The sequence below is a fragment of the Pollachius pollachius genome (assembly GCF_949987615.1).
Source record: "Pollachius pollachius genome assembly, chromosome: 10".
Lineage (NCBI taxonomy): Eukaryota > Metazoa > Chordata > Actinopteri > Gadiformes > Gadidae > Pollachius > Pollachius pollachius.
The window spans coordinates 10179585-10201947 of NC_136943.1; the positions used below are offsets into that span (position 1 = coordinate 10179585).

General features: G+C 49.0%; 1 protein-coding gene across 1 annotated transcript in view; it reads right to left on the reverse strand.

Moving 5' to 3' along the window:
- Nucleotides 1-931: 931 nt before the first annotated feature.
- The window catches only part of gpc3 (glypican 3), a gene marked incomplete at both ends in the record, with an annotated part of 93814 nt that continues 72382 nt past the window's right edge, over nt 932-22363 (reverse strand). Inside the window, 2 exons of the mRNA XM_079744340.1 lie at nt 932-1107; nt 14428-14620. Coding sequence (XP_079600466.1) covers nt 932-1107; nt 14428-14620 — 369 coding nt within the window. The remainder of the gene's footprint in view (nt 1108-14427; nt 14621-22363) is intronic.

Below are 22363 nucleotides of genomic sequence, written 5' to 3' on the forward strand. Positions count from 1 at the left end.
ACTCTTTTGTCTCCGCGTGTGCTCACTGTTGGCTGTGTACAACGGTCATTCTGCAATGGGGTTCTTCTAAAAACAAACATTTTCAGAATCAGTGAGTGTTTAGATGCCACAGCCAAGCCTTATTCCAATACAATCCAGCCATCTTCCCCCCAAACATTAAGACCAGCCCAAACAGCATCACTTTGTCCATTTTGTATTTAACCCCAGCATATGCTCGACGAGAAGAAGGCCTCTTGAAGTGCTGGACCTACTCAGGTACGTTTTACTACAAAGTCTTCAGTATAATAGAATTGTGCGTCCCATAGAGCGATCAGTACAGTAGATACACATCGCTGTGATACCTCAAGTAAAAATGAGTCCGTCTCTCTTTCTTCTTCTTCTTCTTCTGCTGCTGCCATTGTGCCAGTTTGGACTTCCATTCTCCATCTCCGTCCAAATGTCCAGGTCCATGACATGGCGTTTACAGAAGGCCGCCTAGGCCTCTCAACCACTTGTTGAGAAAATAAATGATGTCAGCTTGAAACTAAAGTACAGTAACGGCACAGAGGGGAAAAGCTATAGTGGGACTGAAACACAGTGGGAGTAGTCTAGGAGGGCGACCGTAACAAATTTTTCTATTTACACAGTGCCACAGAGTTACACGGTGAGCTCTTATTGTGGAAGAAAAAAATGTGTGTTATTCGTCAAAGTTTAAGTTTTAAAAATGGAATGAGTGAATGAGAGAAAGTTATAGTTTAGGGGAGGGAGAGAGCTGAAGAGAAAGAGCAGTTTAGTTCATGACAACGTTGAGGATTAATTTAACTGTACACTGAGATTCCAAATGAAATCCAACAAAAACAAATCATTAACGGAAACGTGACATTTGAAGGAAGGTGGGAGATTAGTTTTCCATTGTTGGTCAATGAGTTTATGGAGAGGATGAAGTCGCTGGTCAGTAGTGGCCAATCAGGAGGATAGAGAGCGTCAGCAGAAGAACCAGGACCAGGGACCACCTCCAGGGAGGAGAGGAGGCAGACGAGAAGCCCCCGACGCCGGCCGGGGCCAGGTGAGGGGTCAGCAGCTGCTCATGGAAGATCAGGTCGTCCATGGGCAGGTTATCCGCCAGATCTGGGAGACGGGGTCAGAGAGCGGGCATAGACGAGACAGGGGAGGATGTGGGGCAGAGAAAGAGACACAGAAGAATCAAAAATATGAAGGGAGACAGGAAAAGGGGATCGACATGATCATGACAAACACTGTGACAGAGGTGCATAGCACCAGTGGTATGTCTGTCCTGCTTTCTGTGCAATGCCTCGCACAGCTGTAAAAACAATGTAATGTTCTGACCGATGGGAAACTATACAACTCCATCTTTCCAGATGCTCACCAATGTTTCTGTTTTAGACATATGGGGAAATCACATAGTGGGCTACATGTGGTACTGATATTGAACGCTAAAATATATACTAAAGTACGACGATGCTGGAAACAAGACATTTTATGAGCGCAGAAGTAGATTCATGTTGTGCACGAGAAGGGTAAAACATTAAATTCCTTGTTGGACTGTGTATACTCATGTCAATTCAAATATTTAAATACTATAGATTAAAATACAACTTTATAGGTAAGCCGGTCTGATTTTTTGGACATACTGCCAACATAATACTACAATAAAAACACATTGAAGGAATAACCATATTTTATTGTGCTGTGATGAGTGATGTGTGGAGGATGTTGGAGAGGCCTATTTTGGCCAGGTGGCCCCAAGTTCATAACCCAGCCATTCAAATAACAGCGTCTTCTCTTCTTCCCTCGTTTGTCCTGCACAAATAAATTCACCAGGTCCGGGCACGACTATAATCTTTACACCGCCTTCATTCATAAGGCATTGTTGTTCACTCAAACAAAAGGGCATATGTGTTAAGAACACCTTCACGGGATAAATACATGCTTCATGTGTATCCCGTTACTACTGTGCAGGTCCTGTATTCCCCATCTGCTCCCAAAATCACAATGACATCATTTTCACCTGCTGTTGCCATATCTTAGTGTTCTGCAGCCACAGCTGTTCCCCATTGACACATCAGCAGTACTTTTCCTCCTGTGTGTGTGTGTGTGCGTGTGTGTCTGTGTGTCCGTGTGTCCTTGTGTCCGTGTGTGTGTGCGTGGATCTCTCTAAGGACTAATTTTGTGTGGCCCTGTCTGGTCATGCGTGAAGGAGACATAAATACGGAGGTGAGTTATGAGGAGAGGGCCGAAGGATATCAGCAATAAAGAAACACTATGGTTAGGAACGTAAGCTATGCACACAACTGTCCCCAGCCATGCAGGCTGTGGACCCTGACATGCACACCAACACACACACACACACACACACACACACACACACACATACACACACACACACATACCTTCACACGTACATGCTGCACGCACACATACTGGCGCACATGAGACACACACTTGCACATCCATTTTGGACAAAATGTCGTTAATTGAATTTCATTGTATGGTTGGCGCCATAGACTGTATAAAATGGTTGGCACGAACACACACTGGCACACCACTACACACAAAGTCACACACACACACACAGACAAACACTGGTTAACATGTGCTTACAAACACACACTCTAAATGCAATACATCTGCGATCCTAAAACAACAGATTGAGATCAATTAAACAGTGTTGTGTGTGGGCTTATAAGGAGAGGGTGAGGGTGAGTCAGGGCTGGGAGACAGCGGTTGATCTCCACCATTACGGGGATTCAAGGCATTATGCCGTCGACTCACAGTCAGCCACTCTAACTCGCTTCCACCACAGGCCTGTTCCTCTTATAGACGGAGCAGGGAACCAGGGAGAGTTGAGGGGGTTGTGAGGGGTGTAGGGGGAATGGAGGGGGGGTTACCAGGCCTAAAGTAGCCGCGCAACGTCTGAACCACAGCGGAAGCGGGCAAATAAACAAACTGGCAATAATAAAAAGGAAAAAAAGAGTCTTTGCCTTCGGTGGTAGTTGATCGCTGGCCAAAGAATAATTAACTCCCCCCCCCCCCCCCCCCTCTCTTGTGTCCTTTGACATGGTAGGCTGTAGGACCCTGAAAGAATGATTTGTCATTGTGGACGGCTGTACATAGTGTAGCCCTAAGCCAATTAAACTTGGTGTGCAATGTGATACAGCTTTTATATACATGGGACGGGGAAAGGAGTCAGTGTGTGTGTGTGTCTGTGTGTGTGTGTGTGAATGTTAAAAAGGGAAAACAAAGTACATTGTGTGGTGCGCATTGCAGCAGTAATGTTTGCATATATATATATATATATATATATATATATTATGCACACATACGTATATGTTGCGAACAAAGTCTTGCATTGTGAAAGAAAAGGCCCTTAACTAGGCACAGTGAGGAAAGGAAAAGGCCCTTACCCAGACTAGGTTAAACCTATGTACACCAACGCCCCCACACTGGGGCCTTGTTCTGCCGGCCTTAAAAACAAACCAACCAGGAGCGAACGCTACGCAACCTCATCCCCCATTGCCCTGCACAGGACTGGAACTAATAATATCCTGTTATAATTAGTGATGAACACCTGTGTGTGTGCTTGTGTGAGCATGTGCGTGTGTGCTTGTGTGTGTGTGTGTGTGTGTGTGTGTGTGTGTGTGTGTTACTTTGTACGCTAATGCGAGTATGGGTGTTCTTGTGTGAGAAGAACTCTGTGGAAGGGAACTGAAAAAAGATAAGAGTTAGATAAGATCTCAGACAGGAAGTAAAGCAATGGCAAAAGGAGTGGAAAAGAAGAAGAAGAGAAAGCGTCGCATGCAAGGAACAGACGGAGTCTCCTTTCTTCTATTTCCGTCCATTTTGCCTCCCCCCACCCACACCCTTCTCTCATGGTCGGCGGGGAAAGGGAGCGTACAGTCAGGGACAATTAGCCAGATAGATGGATAAGACACGCACTATAAATAGAACGGTTCCTCCGGTGATTAATGCAGCCGTCATGGGGCCCGGATGCCGTCTCTCAGTAGAATAGAGTAGTTGGCTCCTCTAGGCTCTGCTGTATTCATACACCCATCGCCGCCCGCCGATTCTATTCTAAACCTATCATTCCCCCCGTCGCCGCGCTACCTTGCTAGCATACCCGGCTAGCTTTATCACAGCTCCGTAGAGCTCCGCTTACCTCCCGGGGGAAAGGTCAACAGCCCAGCCATTGATTGGTTACGCCGCGGCTGGTACTGGGAATCCACAGACTGCACATTATCCCCCCCTTCTCTCTCGCTCTCTCCCGAGTCTCCCATCTCTCTCTCTCGCTTTCTCTCTCCTCTATATCCCCTCTCTCTATATATTTTCTCTCTCTCTCTCTCCTGAAAACAAAAGCCAGCAGTCAGTCATTGTGCGATCCACTTGGCTGTTTATAGGCCCTTAATTCCTTTCCTTCAGGGACCATTCTTCATCCGGGAGATCATGTACACATCAGCCAGCCCAGCTCGTTTTAGAGGGAGGGGACTTGGATGTTTGTTTGGATCTTCAAAAAAGGTCAACTAGTGGCTGAAGCTGCTTGTGTGTGTGTGTGTGTGTGTGTGTGTGTGTGTGTGTGTGTGTGTGTGTGTGTGTGTGTGTGTGTGTGTGCCTGCATGTATGTGTGTGTGTGTGTGTGTGTGTGTGTGTTTGTGTGTACATGGACTTCTCTAAGGACTCATTTTGGGTTGCCCTGTCTGACCATCTGTGTCTGTGTTTGTGTGTGTGTGTGAGTAGAGAGAAAGAAAGTCAGACAGATAGAGCGAGAGAGAGCTCGGTCTGACTCTCTTTTGGTTGTTTGTGCAGCACAAAGCAGACAGAAAGAGCTATTTTTTAAATCTGTCACGTCAGTCTGGTTCCTGAAACCTATCTTTAACATTTAACCAGTTCGCCATTGTCGCGGTGGTTAGGCTGCAGCTCAACAGGAACTGTTGAGCTGCAGCCTAACCACCGCGAGGTGTTCATTGGAGTATCATGTGAATACAGGAGCATTTTTAAATGTGTACTTTCTTTACAAACACATTGAAAACCATGAGGCGTTTCACCGTTTATTGTTGCTCCAGGATGGTACGGTACGTTCATGGTCTGGAGGGCAATATGCACTACATGTGTGCTGTGGACGAGACCGTGTCCTTCTTCTTCTGGGTTAGATAAGTATGAGGAATGTTCTCCAAAACACACAGGTGCTTCTTATGAAAGCAGGGGGAAATGGCTCGCATTGCTGCTACATTGGCAGACACGGCTCACACCTCAAAACACCTGAGCTGGTCAAATTTGATCAAGATTTCCCGGATTTCGGGCAGCTTATGGCAGCTGAAGTAAAGAAAATATTTAAGCAGTCTACTGGTCGGCCGTGAAGCGATTTATTGACTTGGATTTCACTGTGGGCATACTTCTAAATCCAAGCAGGGGGACAGGAAGGGGATGGTTCACGTCGATCACCCCCAGCCTGCGTTGAGCTGTGCAGAGAGGTCAAAAACCCAACCACCATGGTTAATCAAATATACTACAACAACAAACAGCCAATGAGTGGTCCTTATCTGGTGGGAGGATACAGATAAGAGTCTGGGACTGCGCTTTAATTTTCTTATTGTGTAATAAGACTGTTACTTATTGGCCGATCACGTGACCTGGCCAAGTCTTTGGTGAGTGTGTGCATGTGTATGCGTGTGTGTGAGCGACTCAGTGAGTGAGTAAGTTAGTGCGTGTGCGGGTGCGGCTGCATGTGCATGTGCATGAGTGCGAGTGTGCCTGCGCATGTGTGTGCGTGCATGCGTGTGTGCATGTGTGCGTGTGTGTAGCCAAAAGACAGCTCTCCAAGGTGGGGCGAATAGGAAGGGGCTGAGTGGTTGGAAGCTGATGGTGTCTCGGGACTCCAGCGGAGAGAGAGAGGGAATGCACGCCCCCCGACTCCACGCCCACAGGGCCGGCCACAGGGGTGAGCGGAGAAGCTGGGCGATCGCGGGCCAAGACAAACGGGACGGCCAGCGGAGTCCCGGCCCCGGAGCCTCTGCAACAGCATGGGTCTGTAGTGAGCTGGCCCCGGCCCCGGCCGCGGCCTACACAACACTCACTGTTATTCTAGGCAGAGCAGCCACCTCCCACGGTGCGCTGCTGCGCAGAGGGAGGAACACAGCCAGAGTGTGTGAGGGAGAGAGGGAGACATACAGAAGGGAGACTGAGGGGAGGAGGGAGAGAGGGATACACAGAGAGGCAGTGGAGGGGAGAGAGGGATACAGACGGAGACAGGGGAGAGAGAGATAGATACAGAGGGAGACAGGGGAGAGAGAGAGAGAGAGAGAGAGAGAGAGAGAGAGAGAGAGAGAGAGAGAGAGAGAGAGAGAGAGAGAGAGAGAGAGATTGTGTAAGGGAGAAAGTCCGGGGGTATTTTCAAAGCATTGTGTGCAGATAAGGAGAAAGGGGTGTGTCAAGGTTAAAGAGAGAAGTGCAGAAATTAAAGTTGGGGCGGGGGGGGGCACAACAACATTGTGAGAACAGAGACAGCACAGAGAGATGTAAATTCCCATGAATCCAGATTGAGCCGTGGTGGACGACTGTATATATGCCCTGGACCACGAGGGACGCCCAATCCATCAGGACAGAGGGGAGAGCAAAGATCCCTGGTCCCGACAGTCCCAACTGTGACGGTGCTAAGGACCAAATGCGAGTCAAGGAGGCCCTCTGAGTTCAAAGGTTAACGCGGTCGACCCAGACATGTGCATTCAGGGGGGGGGATGAGCAACGCAGCCCAGCGCTATTCTAAAGGCATCGCTTCTCTCAATCTCTCAATTAGATCCATTCCTATGTATTTATTTATAGCCTCCCCTTTGAGTAGGAGCTCTGAAGATCAGAGGAAGAAACGTGGCACGAAACAGAGAAAATAAAAACCAGAGCTATAAAGCAGGAACACATTTAAATGGCAGCTCTTTTGACGGAAAACTGGAAAAGAAGGTGAGGGAGAGAGAGAGGGGTAAGAAAAACCATAACAAATCCAACGTACAAAGAGCTGATTCTCTGCCGTCGGGGTGAAGGGGTCTGCTTCGGGGCGGGCGGAGTGCTGCTAGCCGCCTCCACAGAGCCTGGCCTGTGGTACCTCCAGCCACAGCTCTCTGTGGCAAGGCTCTGGAGGTCATCTGTGACCCGGGGAGGTCAACCCTGGCCAGCGGGAGAAGAGGGGGTCAGGGGATGGCAGGGTGTGATGGTCGGGATGGAAGATAGCGCACACAATGGCGGCTCTTATCGGAGCGTTTGGGGAGAGAGAGAGAGATAGGGAGAAGAGAAGGAAGAGAGGGAGAGAAGGGAGTGAGCAGGGTGATAAACTGATGGGTCAGAGGTGTAATTTGGCCTGGGGTTCGTCCCGCTCTGGATCAGGGGGGAAACCAGATGACGGGTCAGTCAGTCAACCTCTGAGGAACACATTCCTGGAATACTGACTTTATCTTCCAGCCATGGAGGGAGCTGTCATCCCCCCCCCCCCCGCCCCCCTTCACACACACACAAGACACTTAGCTCACACACACACACACACACACACACACACACACAGGGCTGTCTATATGTGTGTCCTCGTTAGCCCTTTCCAATGGGATGAGGCGCAGTTTCAAATACAATTAGGGCATTTACAATTAGGGCATTTAGCAGACGCTTTTATGCAAAGCGACTTACATCGGTTTATACACACATTGTCACACCGACGGCAGAGTCAACCATGCAAGGCGACAGCCAGCTCGTCAGGAGCAGTTAGGGTTAAGTGTCTTGCTCAGGGACACATCAACACTCAGCTAGGAGGAGCCGGGGATCGAACTAGCAATCTTTCGGTTACAACTGCTCTGACTCCTGAGCTAAGCCGACCCGCAAGTTTCATGCGCGACCCACACATCCCAGTGCCAACACACACACGCAAGACACACACTTTCTCCCAGTAACCGCAGCAACAGAGGGGCCGGCTCGGGACGTCCCGACGAGGGACAATTTTGTGGCGCGGCCCAACTGTACACAGCGTGCTGCCGTAAACTATCTGCTAGCGCTCCTTAAGTGGTGGGGCTGCGGTCTCCCCTCCGGCCCCCCCTCCCCCGAGCAGCTCAGAGCCCACTGCCTCGACGCACGTGTCCTCACAGCGGCAGGCAAGATAATCAAGGGGTTACTTTGGGAGAGAGAGAGAGAGAGAGAGAGAGAGAGAGAGAGAGAGGAACGATGGTTGGCCAAACATTAACATAAATAAACCGATTTCCCGACGGAGGCGCTGGCCAGAAAAAGGGTTAACTCTGGCTCCGGGTCGCAAAATGGCAGCCCGTGCGTCACCCTTTGGCGGAGGGGAGCAGGGCCTGCTGACTGGGCCCGCTGTGTGTGTGTGTGTGTGTGTGTGTGTGTGTGTGTGTGTGTGTGTGTGTGTGTGTGTGTGTGTGTGTGTGTGTGTGTGTGTGTTTGAGGACTGGGGCGGAGCTGATGGACAGGACCCAGGAATGAGCCTGGAATCAATTTAGAGCGTCCAAAAGTGCCTGCGAATGTAAATAAAGCTCCTGAGCAAACAAACCCCTTTTTTCCGGGAGGCGCACTAACACACACACACACACACACACACACACACACACACACACACAGACGCACACACGCACAAAAAGGCACGGGGCCTACATTATGAATCAAACACCAATGAAGTCAACGACGTCAGAACCTGTGGGGCCCCCACATGCTGATGATGCGAGGCAGGGAGCTCCGTGGGTCGGGGTTCGTTCAGATCCTGCGGCCCTCTGGCTCGTCTTAAGGGCTTATCCCGGGGTTTGATTCGAGGAGGCTCCTCAGCGGAGGGCCACCAGAGGGCCAATGGGAGGGCTGCTTTCTTTCCACCTCCTTTCAGCTCTCCCCGACCTACCCCCTATCCCTGTTCTCTGCCCCCCCCCTGTAACCTGCCCAGCTAGAGGTGGCAGTACGGGGGGGCGGGGGGGGGGTTAGTAGTGGTTTGGTGCCATCGAGCAAGTGAGGGAAGGTGGGTCCGGGGTTGCGGTTCAGGGAGGGAGGGGAGGGGGGGCAGGCGGTGGTGTAAGACAGGGAGAGCGACAGGAACGAGTGAGAGAGAGTGAGAAGAGACAGAGAGACTACAGCCCAGCCACCGGGCCTGTTGACACAGATGGCGGGGAGCTCCATTATTTTTGTGAGAGGTGTGGTGGAGGTGGAGCAGGAAGGATTTGGGGGGGAATTTACGGAGGTTGTTCATAAGCCCGAGCAGGGATGAGGAGAGGGAGAACACCGGTTCAGAGCCCCCCCCCCCCCCCCCCCCAAACCTCTTCACCTTGACTTTCCATTTCACCTTGATAGAAATACAGTTTCTGTTACAAATTACAAACGGTTACAAGTCAAATATTTTCTTAAATTAAATTATATTTCACGGCACCTTCGACTATTCAGTGTTTATCTCAGCTTCGTAGGCTACAGGGAACTCACTCTGTTGTCAAGCACACAAGCACACACACACACACACACACACACACTACCGCCCACAGTGGATTGCTAACATGATCAAATTCTTTTGGAATATTAGGTGGTTGGCTTTTATAAGTACATTTTGTATTTTCTTGGTGCGGTGCATATCTTGGTTTTATAATGAGCCAATCGAGGAGAGTTGTGGTTAGGGCTGCTGTCCAGCGATGGAGCCCAAACATCTGGTTGGATCCTGTTTACTGCTCTGACTCTACTGGTCCAAACAACAACAACACCATTAATATGCAGAATAGGGGTCGGGGTCGAGGAGTCCTTCGCCTAGCAACCCAGATGCTCGCGGATCATTTTTGTTGCAGTGAAACAAAACAAACTTGACAGGTTCTCCTTCCTTGTCATTGTTAGTCTGTAGGAAAAGTGCTGGAGGAGCAGGTCATGGAAAACAATCGTTTGGTTTAGTCTGGCTTCCCCCCCCCCCCCCCCCACTGTGGGCTCCTGAAGAACCCCGGGCGACACCATGCACCATGTGGGTCACCAAGGAACCCACCGGTCCCCCCGCTGTGTGTCTGACACACACACACACACACACACACACACTTAACTGTGTTGTCCCAAAAGTGCACCCCCATGCACAACTGGGAGCACATCTGTAAACAACGGTAGCATGCCTTACAGGGTCCTGGGAGGAGGATGAGAGGGACTATGTGTGTGTGTGTGTGTGCGTGCATGCATGTGAGTGTGTGTCTGTGTCTTTGTGCTTGCGCGTGTGTGCGTGTGTATTCGCGCGTGCGTCTGTGTGTGTGCGTCTGTGTGCGCGTGCGTGCTTGCGTACGTGTGCACGTGCGTGCGTACGTGCGAGCGCGTGCGAGGGAAATGGAAACACATACGGTGGGACACGACCACAGCTGGCAGACCTTGTGTCAACAGGTCTTCTGTGTCTGGATTACGACCCGCTTTGAAGGAGACGAGCAGCGGACAGCGCGGGGTGACTCACCTATCAGGTGTTGCGGGGTCAGGGCCCCAGCTGGGTCCAATTAACATACCGGGTTGTAGCGCTGGCAGCGAGCGCGGCCGCTAATTCAACCCACATACGCGCGGCGCAAGTGTGTTTACATGTGTGGTTCTGTGCACGGCTCACGGATGTTGTTTAATCTCCCACTTTGTTCTTCCTGTCTTCCTTCTTTTTTTCCCCATTTTTTCCCCCTTTCTTCTTCACTCAACATTCCGCCTCCCCATCTTCCCGTTGTTGTTGTGTTCGCCAGAGTCGTGAGCAGAGCCAGCAGGTTTATCCCACTTCCCCCCCCCCCCCCCCCCATCACCACCTTTCCGCTCTTGAAGAGAGCTGCATGTTTTGCATTACAAGAATATTTCCCCGTTGTATTTGGCTTAACCCCCGGCGCAGATAAAAAAGCTCCAGAGACAGCTTACCTTCGGGGTGCCTGCTGTGGCTGCATGTCTGCGAGCCAGACCAAAACAAGAGCTCTATTCACGGGAGGCGATCGCTGAGTGTGTGTTGAGGTGTTGAGACACACAGCTGAGGAGCGGGCCGGTACAGCAAGAACGCACACAACGGCCTCAGTTGCTCGACCGCTGAACCTGTGCCCCCCTCTTGGCCCCCCTAACCCCGAACCACACCTGAAAGACCTCACTATGCTGCACAAAACGAGTCAAACGCATTTAGATATCGCCCTTTATTATAATCACAGGGCCAAAGGGCTTGGCTGGCCTACATTCAGCTGAATTATACAGCCTAACCCTAACCCTGTAAAATGGTTGAGGAAATACTCCTGAAAACCCAGGAAATGGAAGAATCATTGGGGGGATGATCGCTGAGGCGGATGGATCTTGCTTCTGGAATGGCCAGAGGGGCAATAGGACCCAGATGGCGAGACCTTATATTATTAACAGTGGGTTTAAATGGTTCAAAATACGTAGGTACGTATATGTAGTTGATGGCTCACATTTACTGGTGGGTACAAAGCGACCCGTAAAAGAGTGGCTTCTCTGGGAAGGTTTCAAAAGATGTCAGGCACATCCCTCCAGTTTGACTACTGTTTGATGTTTTTTTCACCAACCACTGCTTGCTTGGTTCTTATTCCAGACTTTGTGATCAAGAAGAAGCAAGACGGTGGGCTTGGACTCCTTTAAAGGGACTTCAGATCACACAATTGAAACCCTCCTATAGAGAAGTAAGCAAAGGGTTATTGGTAGATGGCGGTGCAGGCTGCCTGTTCACAGGGAGTGCATGTGTCAGTAGGGGAGGTAAAGAGCGCCCAGGTGAGCCCTCATCATCAGGAACTGGGAATTCACGCACTGCTGTTCATGAAAACCCACACGCGATCCAAGGTGAGGCATGCACATCAAAACATAACTACACCGACTGACGCACACATCAGACCACCGCAACATTTACACACAAACACTCAATGCAATATCCCTGTCCAATGATAAAAAACTTTTCAAACATTAACCCAATTGAAAATGACCATCCCGGCTGAGAATGCATTTTTTCTTTTCTATGCTGGGATGTTTGCTCAGTTATTGCTGGCCTACGTCTGATCATGTTTGGCTGCGGGTCTGGCTGGGGGCAGGTGGGGTGGAGGAGACAGACACACGACACAGCGGACACCGCCTGGCCTGGAATAGCTGCCCCGAGCCTGGAATGCTCTAGGGAATGTGCGAACAGGAATTCAGTTGGCCAGCAGGGAAGGGGTGTCTGTCTTTCTGAGTGTGTGTGCGTGTGTGTTTGTGTCTACGCTATGTGTTTGTGTGTGTGTGTGTGTGTGTGTGTGTGTGTGTGCGTGTGTGTGTGTCTATGCTATGTGTTTGTGTGTGCTTGTGCGTGTGCGTGTGTGTGTCTACGCTATGTGTTTGCGCGTGCGTGTGTGTGTGTGTGTGTGTGTATGTGTGTGTGTGTGTGTGTGTGTGTGTGTGTGTGTGTGTGTGCGTGCGTGCGTGCGTGCGTCATAAGGGTTAGGTTAGGTTTGTGAAGTGGTGGTGGTGTTTGTGTCTTTGGGTGTGGTGGTGGTGGTGGTGTTTGGGTGGGGTGGTGGTGGTGGTGTTTGGGTGTGGTGGTGGTGGTGGTGTTTGGGTGTGGTGGTGGTGGTGGTGTTTGGGTGGGGTGATGGTGGATGTGCTTGGGTGCGGTGGTGTTTGGGTGGGGTGTTGTGTCAGGTAGGCTCTGTGGGAGAGTGAGCGAGGGCAGATCAATCAACCCAGATGAGCCTCAACATCCACTCTGAGGTGAGCGGGATGACAGCTCCAGTCTGGTGGGGTCTCTGCTCCTGTCTTCACCTTGTTGTGGCTGGGCTCTGTCACCTTTCCCAGGCCCTGGGGAGGAGGGGGGATGGAGGGTGGGGGTGCAGGAGAGAGGGGCCCCGGGCCCGGGGGGAGGTGCCTGTGTTCCTGATAGAGACCATTGCTCCTCATGGAAAGGCTTTTGTGAAACCTGATCCGTCTCGTCCGTCTCAGAGAACAGAGACAGTCCGCCCATTAAGCCCTCTGCTCTGAAGGGCTGACCTTTGAACCTTGGCCCCGCTGTTTGACCAAAAAAACGGGATGGCAGGTCGTACAAGGTCAGGATTTTACTGGGTCATCTCAGGCTATCAGAGGCTATCTCTGTACCTGCCAATGAGTGGAGATTCTGCAAGGTCTGCAAACAGCGCTGGCTCATGTTCAAGCAGGTACAAACCCCACAAAGGGAAGGCAAACATGTGATGTCGAAAGCCAGGACAGAAAGAGCAACCTTCAGCTTCAGAGGCTGAGGCAGATAGGAGTTAGCCCGGGAAATTAAACCCTTTTAGATCCTCAGCCGAGAATAAAATGGACTCAAAGTGAACCAAAGTGCGAACCATTCGATAAATACTTAATACGACAATATACATACTCTCTGAAATTTAATAATTTTCTTATTCAATTTTATTTTTGAATCTACAAAAATCCACTATATGTATATTTTGCTTTATTTTCACTCGAATTTGGCATTTTCTTTTATTAAAAGTGTATCTCTTTTTATCTGTTAGTACTGTCCTGACCTGATCATCGTGGATGAATATAGTACACTATATCCTATCTTGTGGATTGGAGCAGAGCTGTGTGCTAAACAGGAAGGCATGGAGAGAGTAAAGGGTAGTGGAGGGCTTGGGGTCGAGGGGTCTGTTGGGGGTAACGGTCTTCTGGTCTGAGCTGCCGGGTCTCAACCCGACGGAGGACCCCAGGTCTCAGGAAAGGAGAGGACTACTCCCTCTGCCCTGTTTGCTCAGCTGTATCGTCAGCTTAGCAACCCTGTGTTTAGATCCCTGCCTGTTTTTCCACTCGCTCTTTCTTTTTTCCTTTTTAAATACACCAGAAAAATCGGTTGGGTTTATTGAGCTCCTCTTTTTGTTGTTGTTACAAACTAGCTTATTTCTTTCCGTCGTTGGGTATCTATCAGAGCCGACTTTGTCTGACGTTGTTTTTCTCAGATTTCCGCCGTGGCGAGCGGGGGGTCAGGAGGTGGTGTTCGGGAGGGGGGGGCTGGCTGGCAGCTACCTGAAGCCTTCTGACACCCGCTGCATAGTGGCATGTGGGTGCGAACATGTCCTGTAGTTGTGTAAACATCCCTGCGCTCCGCACACTGAGCCCGCTGGGCCTGGCTGACTCACACAGGACAATGTCCCAGACGTCTGGCACTGCACGTGTTTTCATTTGCTACTTATTACGCCGTATGATGTTTAGTTATTGTTTTATGCTTTCTAGTAACGGGTCACGCATGCACGCGGGTGCAGTACCTCGCACCGCCATTTTGAGAACAGTAACCAACCAATGTTTGTCAGTTGGTGTGTGCACGTTTGTGTTTGTGTACATACATGCTTGCATCGGTGTGTGTGTCTGTCTGTGAACGTGCATGTGTGTGTTGGCATTTGTGTGTTGGCATTTCTGCGTGTGGCGTGTGTGTTGGCATTTGTGCGCGTGCACATGTGTCTTCATACGTGTGGTCGGCGCGTCTATGTGCCTCACCTGCAAAGATACGCAAGCGTTTGCGGCGCGGGGGCGGACCCAGCCCCGACACACCGGCGCACTCGTCCTCGTCGTCGCAGTCGCCGCTCTGGAAGCCGTCCTCGTCCAGCTCCTCCCCGCCGCGCCCCTCCACGCCTTCGCCGCGCGACCTCGCTCGCCAGCGCTTCTCCGACACCGTCACCAGCCTCAGCAGCTGAGAGGGGTGGGGAACAGGAAGTAGGTCATCACGGTCATCACGGTCATCGGAAGATGTACGATCATGGCTGACCTCGTCCCGGGTCACAGAAGAAGTTGCGGTACACAGTTTTCTTTATGGTTGACACAGAGGCGAAAGGGGAGGGGTTCCAGAATACAAGAAACACGGTGAGGTCTATATTAGGGCTATGACATCAGATATCAAATTTCTTTGATATCTGACTTTCACTGTCTATTGTGGTCGTCTTTTGGCGACTTGGGAGGAAAGTATATGGAACACGATGTAAGACCCTGTACTCAGACACAAATGCACTACTGTTGATGTTATAGACGCTTTTAGCCAACGTGACTTACAAGTGAGGCTGTTAACAATCAAAGCATACAATCGAAGTTGGAGTTACGACACTTATGGGTGCTGCACTCAGCACAGAGTAGCTTAAGATAATGAGGTCAGTAGAATTTGTGTGTAGTCTATTAATTTATTTGTATTACTATTATTATCTTCAGTTGTAATGTAATCTGTTGCATTTTTCATGTTTAATGTAAAGTATATGTTTGTATGACGTAAGTCTAGGCTACTGTTACCAAGGGTAATTTAAACCCAGTATGACCTGCAGGCTGTTGCAACAGTGTTTTCTCAAGATTGTCCCATGACATAGAGACTGCCATAATGTTTTGCTTACAGGAATTTATTGGAAACTGTGGTAAGGCAATCATCTTGTAAATAATTCACAAGTGCCAAAGAGCTGTAAATTCGTTTTTATTAAATAAAAATGAATATTAGAATTCCTGTTGAAGTGCAAACGAGGCCACGCAGCTTAAGCCCATAGCGTGTTGAATATCATCCCTAAACCCATTCCGCTGATGTAAACACTGATAATGACGCTGGCTACATCCTTCTACTCCCAGAAGTCTGGATCAGGCGACGGATTAGACGGCCATCAAGCAGAAATTCCCCAATTCCCACTTTCCTTCTGGTCCCCCTGCAGAACATGTGAATGAGCTCAGAGTCAACCTGGATGGCTGATCTCTTAACCATGGCTCCGCAACCTCCACCGAGCACGTGGTCGCGAACCCCGCAGAGCCCACAGATGTGGTACATTCCATCCCTCGCGCCCGCTTTTCCGTTTATCTTCTTCCACCGCCTCCTGTTTAGTTTTTTTTCCAGGGTCGCTTTTTAATTGATTTCCTTCCTAACCGCATTCGACAGCACCGCACTCGGTGGCTGTTGCTGTTCTTGTTGTTGTTTGGAGTTGTTTGGCTTGTCTGTGGTGGAAGATTGAGTTCATATGGGTCTCGCTGCTGCAGGTCTGCTGCATCAGGGTTAGAGCGATAGAGAGATAAATAAGAGAGAGCGGTAGTGGGAGACACACACAGAGAGGCAGAGAGAGACCGACCGAGAGAGAGAGAGAGAGAGAGAGAGAGAGAGACGGACAGACAGACAGAGAGAGAGGTAAACAGATTGAGAGAGAGAAATATGTAGAGGGAGACAGAGACAGAGACAGAGTGAGCGAGAGTGAGGTAGAGGGAGAGAGAGTCAGAGAGGAAGAAGTAGACGAGAACAGAGAGAGAGAGCGAGAGAGAGAGAGAGAGAGAGTCAGAGACAGAGTGAGAGAGAGAGAGAGAGAAGAGAGGCAGAGAGAGACAGCCGTAGAAGAAGAGAACGAGAGAAAGAGAGAGAGATAAATAGAAAGACAGAGAGTGAGACAGACGGAGACAGAAAGAGAGGGAGGAATAAAAGGCAGGGATATTTGAGAAATCATGGCAGCCAGAAGATAAACACTCACTCCCCTCCCTCTCCTCCACACATACAAACCATGTCAATCGGGGATTTACAAGGGACACAAACGGTAAAGTTTAGACGGGAAAAACATAACATCTTGTTCCAGTGTGGGCTTCTAACAAACCTACATTCATTTCCTCACATCGAGAGCATACATGGCCAATGACCACAACATTTGTCAGCAACCTGGTCACCTTGACCAAGAGGTCCAGACGATTCAAACACTGATTCAACAGACATATAGGCTCTTCTTTCCGACCAGCCGTGAACAAAATACGTTTTTGTGAGTGAGGATGAGACCCTCAGATGTGAGTCCCTGTCTCAGCTGTCTATTAAAATAAGCGAGTCAATGATGAGCTGGTCCTTTTCTCCGTCATGTGAGTAATGGGGATTGAATGTACTGCATGTTTTTCCTGTTAAAAAGGGGGAACGTGTTTGCCTGTGTGCGCTAGAGGCCTCTGTTAGATTTACTCAAGGCTTGAAATTCCTTCCAGGGGTCTGAGGCAGCCTGGCAACCCCAGACGGATACAAGCAAGCAGGCCTGTCCCGCAAACAAATTAAGGCCCCGGGAAAAAAAGGCCACTCGTAAAAGTTGTAGAAAGAAATGTGTGGTTCAGGGTTTTTTCAGATAGAAGCAAAGAAAAAAAGAAAGTTTGCATGCTAAGAGCAAGGGGAAAGTGAAGAGAAACCTGGAACTGGTGAACTGGTGTAAAACAGTGTTTATGTCTAGATTCATGCGGCTAAAGATAAATGTGCTATAGCTTATCACCTGTAGAAGAGAACTGTAAAAGTATTGAAGATTACATATTATCCCCTCAAGTCATGACTTGAGGGGATGGGCATGACTTGAAATCAACAACAATACGCTTTTTGGCCTCTAGCAAAGGAATGTTTACCTGCATTACTTCCGTCGTGTTTAGATTGTATTGATAGAGAGATGGAGACAGACATTCATGTGAGAGAGATTACAGAGATACTCAGAAAATGAGGGAGAGAGAGAGATACACAGAGACAATGAGGGAGTGTGCCAGAGAGAGAGATACATAAAGAGATTTACAGTTACAGAGCAATACTGAGAGGGAAGAGAGAGAGAGACATTTCCTCTGAATGAGTTCATGAAACGCTCTTTAGCATGTGGACAGGCCCCATTGAAGCCTGGCAATTAGTTAGACTATAGGACCGGACCATATCGAGAATGGCAAGTATAGTAGTGTACTATAGAAGTATAGCGCTAGCTCTGTGGCTGTTTCTCTCTGTGTAGAAGATGCTGGCTGTGAACCAACTCTTACTGTTGGGGTGCAGTGGTTTTTACCCAATGGCTGACTGCCTCTGTTATAACACTGGATGCAGGGATAGCTATAGATGTGTGTGGGTGTGTGTATGTGTGTGGGTGTTTGTATGTGTGTGTGTGTGTGTGTGTGTGTGTGTTTGATTGTGCGTGTGTTTGTGTGTATGAGATTGAAAATGGGTAAAGAAAATGTTTGTGTATTGGATGTGTATGTGGTGAAGGGGAGGGTTATATTCCTTTTTGTTGCTGTTTGTGTGTGTGTGTGTGTGTTAGAATATGTGGTTACATGTACAGTATATGTGTGTGTACACTGTGTATGTGTATGTTTGTTTGCATTGTGTGTGTATGGTTAGGGGCACTTTGTGTGTGTGTGTGTGAAGATGTTTGTGTGTGTGGGGTCGGGGCTTGAGTTTATCTTTGCCTTGTCTGTGTGTATGTAGGGTTGTTTCGATGGAGTGTGTGGGTTTGTGTGTGTGTGTGTGTGTGTTAATATGTTTGTGTGTGGTGGTTGTGTGTATAATTGCATGGTGTGGGTAATGCGTGTGTGTATATGTTTGTGTGTGTGTGTATATTAGTATGGTGTGTGTAATGTGTGTGTGGGGTTGTTTGTACAGTGTGTGTGTGTGTGTGTGGTAAGAGGAGGGTTGGATCCGTCTGAGGGTGCGCTGGTCTGTTGATGAGACCGACCCTCAGGGTCCACATCAAGAGCAGGAAACCTCATGTTGTCCTGGACCCAAATCCTCCGCAACAACCCGAAAAACCCAGAGCAAGCAGAGAGGAAATAAATAAAAGAGACTTTTTTAAGCAGGGCTCAGTCTGTTTCCCATTAAGAGAGGAAATCTGCTCCCCCCCCTTTCTCTTTCTCTGTTTAGTATTTTTTTTCTTCCCCAAAGAAGCGCATCAAGGAATAACATGGGACTCTAAGCATCTGGACACACATTTAAAGAAGACACGCAATCTGCAGCGACGCATCCCACGGGCCCACACATCCACCTCACCTCCCAGCCGCCACCACCACCGCACGAGAAAAGTCACAACAGAGGAAGCCGAAGCGCTGCCGGGCCCTCAACTCTGCACTGGGATGAAAAAAAAAGAGAAACACATGTGGCGGATTGCTCAACGCAGCACCGAGGCAGCTCCGAACGAGACATGATCCCATCACCGCGGGGCCGCTGCTTCCTCCCACGGAAGACTTCAACTCCACCGAGGGTCATTCCTCAGTGGGTATATATGGCAGCTGACACCAGAGACTCTGCTGTCAGCCCAGTCAACCTCTCAGGGCCGCAGCTCCCTTCCGACCAACGACAGCAAAACGAGGCCGATTTGACCTTTGTCTTAGTCGGTACATAAACAAGGGTATTTTTGTTTGTTGATCTTGGAGAAAAAAAGGCTGCACTGTAAAGGCCACACATAAAGGGAGAGTGGATGGCTGTAAAGGTTTGGTCGACAGGTACTGCGTTCGATTCCCGCGGTCTGTAGTATAACTGTAAACATATTTGAGCGAAATGCCTAACTCCCGGCCTGCTCCTTAATAATGTGACATCATGTACGTTGCTCTGGATTAAAAGCCTCTATAAAGAGGCTAAACAACTCAGTTGTAAAATCCTTAACTGAAATGTGAAACCATCTCCTGTGTAGAAACGCCTATTACACAACCGGTCATTACTGAAAGGATTATAAAGCGAGTGAGTGAATGAGAAACGACATCCGGAAGAAGGAACAGATGAGGGAAAAGACTGAGACCAGGACGTGTGTAATGTCATCCTTCACCAAGGGAGAGGACATGTCTGGACACGTCGTCCATGACTAGGCCCGGACGGAATCTCGTGCAGCCCAGGGTTTGTATCAATGCTTCAAAACATCTCGTCTACAAATCTAATCTACATAGTTGAACTCCTGAGGGCTTTCTCTCAAAGAGAACCCATGTTTACCACAGGCAAGATGACTAATCCCATTCACTTTTATTAGTCATAGCACCCATTCGCTTATGCTTATGAACGTTTTATATATGTTTCAGGTTCAAGTTTTAAGTTACATGGATCGAGTCTCGTGTACCGTGGCTCCATTTGGAATGGTTGCATAGTTATCTTGGACAGAATGAGATCATTGTGGCAAGTTGACAAACTATTAAGTTGAAAACCACAAGTCTCCATCCTGCTTTAGAATGTGTCAAATGACTATACATCGACAATACCTTAGGCACCCACTTGATTCATTGTAATGGCCCTTTTCCCTTAAACTGGAAACCTTATAATCAACTGAAAACCTAAGAAAGATATTTACCAGATTTGGCTCCGAAATCGGTGGGAAAATATGGAAATGCCTAGTAAACTGCACAAGCTTTAGTTTGGATTTGCTGTGAACACTGCTCAAGTTATGTGGCCATAAAACGCCACTGCAAACTCAGCTTGAAAGCGTTTGACTGGCTGCAACCCTTGTAATAAAATCACTAGCTATTTTTTCACAGGTCAGTGATGGGTTTCCATTAGTTCAATATTCTCTCTGGTAGCTCAGCTAACTCACTGCCACTGCCTTCTTGTCTATAAGCAATTTGTATCTCTTTTGAACTCAAAATGCTTTAATTGTCACTGCAGTTGGACAGCCCATAGGGTCTGCTGCCATAGTTACTCTCTTCTTGATATTTGTATACACCGCTCCCCACTAGCAGTAATATTTCTCAAACTTCTATGATCCAGGCACATCCAAGAGTAATACCGTCAGATCCATGAAATGGTTATGTTTTCAGTTGGGCTAGGCAAGTCAAAATATAACTGTTAAAGTAATAAACAATACATATTTTCCCCTTGAGTCACCATTTGAGACAAACTAAAAACACCTTTTGGCCTCTAGCAAAGCAACATTTACCTGCAATTCTTCCATTGTGTTGAGATTGTACTGATAAAGGGAGAGGCATTCAGTGAGGGACAGAGAGATGACAAAGATACTGAGAAAATGATAGAGAGAAGTCGAGAGAAAGAAAGAGCCAGAGAGAGAGAGAGAGAGAGAGAGAGAGAGAGAGAGAAATACATACAGAGACACAAAATACAGAGGGGAAGAGAGAGAAAGAGGGAGAGATTTCTTCTAAATGAGTTCATGAAGCGCTCCTTAGCATGCCAACAGACAGGGTGACTTACATAAAGAGTCACAGCTATAGAGCTAAAGGGAGAGAGCGAGAGAGAGAGAGAGAGAGAGAGAGAGAGAGAGAGAGAGAGAGAGAGAGATTTCCACTGAGTGAGTTCCCGTGACGCTCCTCAGCGCGGGGACCGGCAGGGCGGTGTCCGTGCCTCCCGGCCCCACCCTCGACTCCCGGGCTCGTTACTCAACTTTTATTGACTTTGAAATATAAAGAAGCGGGGGAAGCAACACACTCTCTCTCTCTCTGTGTCTTTGTTCTCTCGCTCCCTCTCCCCGGTCCCCTCTATCTGTCCGAGTACAGTATGTCACGCTACAGGAGCGCTGCGCCTGACACTTGCAATGCAGGCAAGATTAATTTCCTGATGTTAATTCCAGTTGGAACGGCGCACGGTGGAATGGAGCGCCCCGGTCCCGTGTTAAACTGGGCGTGTGTGTGTGTGTCTCTCCTGACTAGACGCTTACATTTATTTCCAGTTTTCCTATTTTTTCTCTCTTTTTGAGTTGGGAGCCACATCTGAAAGGGTCTTTAACGTCCTGGCAGCGCTGGTGGACCACGGCTAGATGACTCTTGTGAAGAAACCTTTCAGAACTTTTTTTGTGAGTCACCTGATGATAAAAACCGACGCTTATTGTCCGTAATATGCGGGAATATGAGGGGAATCAGTACATCTTTTATTCGGATTAGAGAAACTATGTGTACAGAACTCGATCCGTTCCGCCTAACGCAAGTACCTCCGGTATGACGACAATTTCTCGATCTCCTTTAAGTTAGCCTAACCAGATAAAACATCTCGACTTATGTCGGTGAAGGCAGCTGATTGTCTGCGTGAGGCTTAATGGTTTAAACGTCCCATTCCTGAGCAGGCCGCTGGCTGATAAATCACATTACCGCACTGAAACAATGTGCGCCTGTCTGCTACCTCTCTGCCTTCCCCGGTATCACCATGGTTCCCAGAGTCATGTGTTGCTCAGGAACCCTTCCCTTTGCAGACATTAGCAGACCGTCACTGTTCATCCCGTGACCCCACCTACCAGCGGCATTCGCGCTCTGGTCCAGGGGAATGGATGAGTGAGATGCCTGTGTTGACTCAGACCTTGGTGTGTGTGGGTGTGTGTGTGTGTGTGTGTGTGTGTGTGTGTGTGTGTGTGTGTGTGTGTGTGGGGTGTGGGGTGTGGGGTGGGGGGTGGGGGTGTGTGGGTGGGGGTGGGGGGGGGGGGGGGGGGCTGACTGAGAGAAGCGAGGCGAACGAGAGAGTGCCGTAATAAAACGAGGAAGAGGGGGAGGTGGTGGCTGTACGTGTGATGTGTGTGATGTGTGTGTGTGTGCGTTTGTGTGGATGTGTGTGTGTGTGTGTGATGTGTGTGTGTGTGAAGGTGTGTGTGTGTGTGTGTGTGATGTGTGTGTATCTGCGGTGGAGGCGGTGAAGACAAAAAAATAGAGGAAGGGAAAGATGAAAAGGGAGCGGGCCAATAAGGGAAACAGCGAGTGTGAGGCGGTGCTCACGTACTGACAGGTTCCAGGGGGGGAGGGGGGG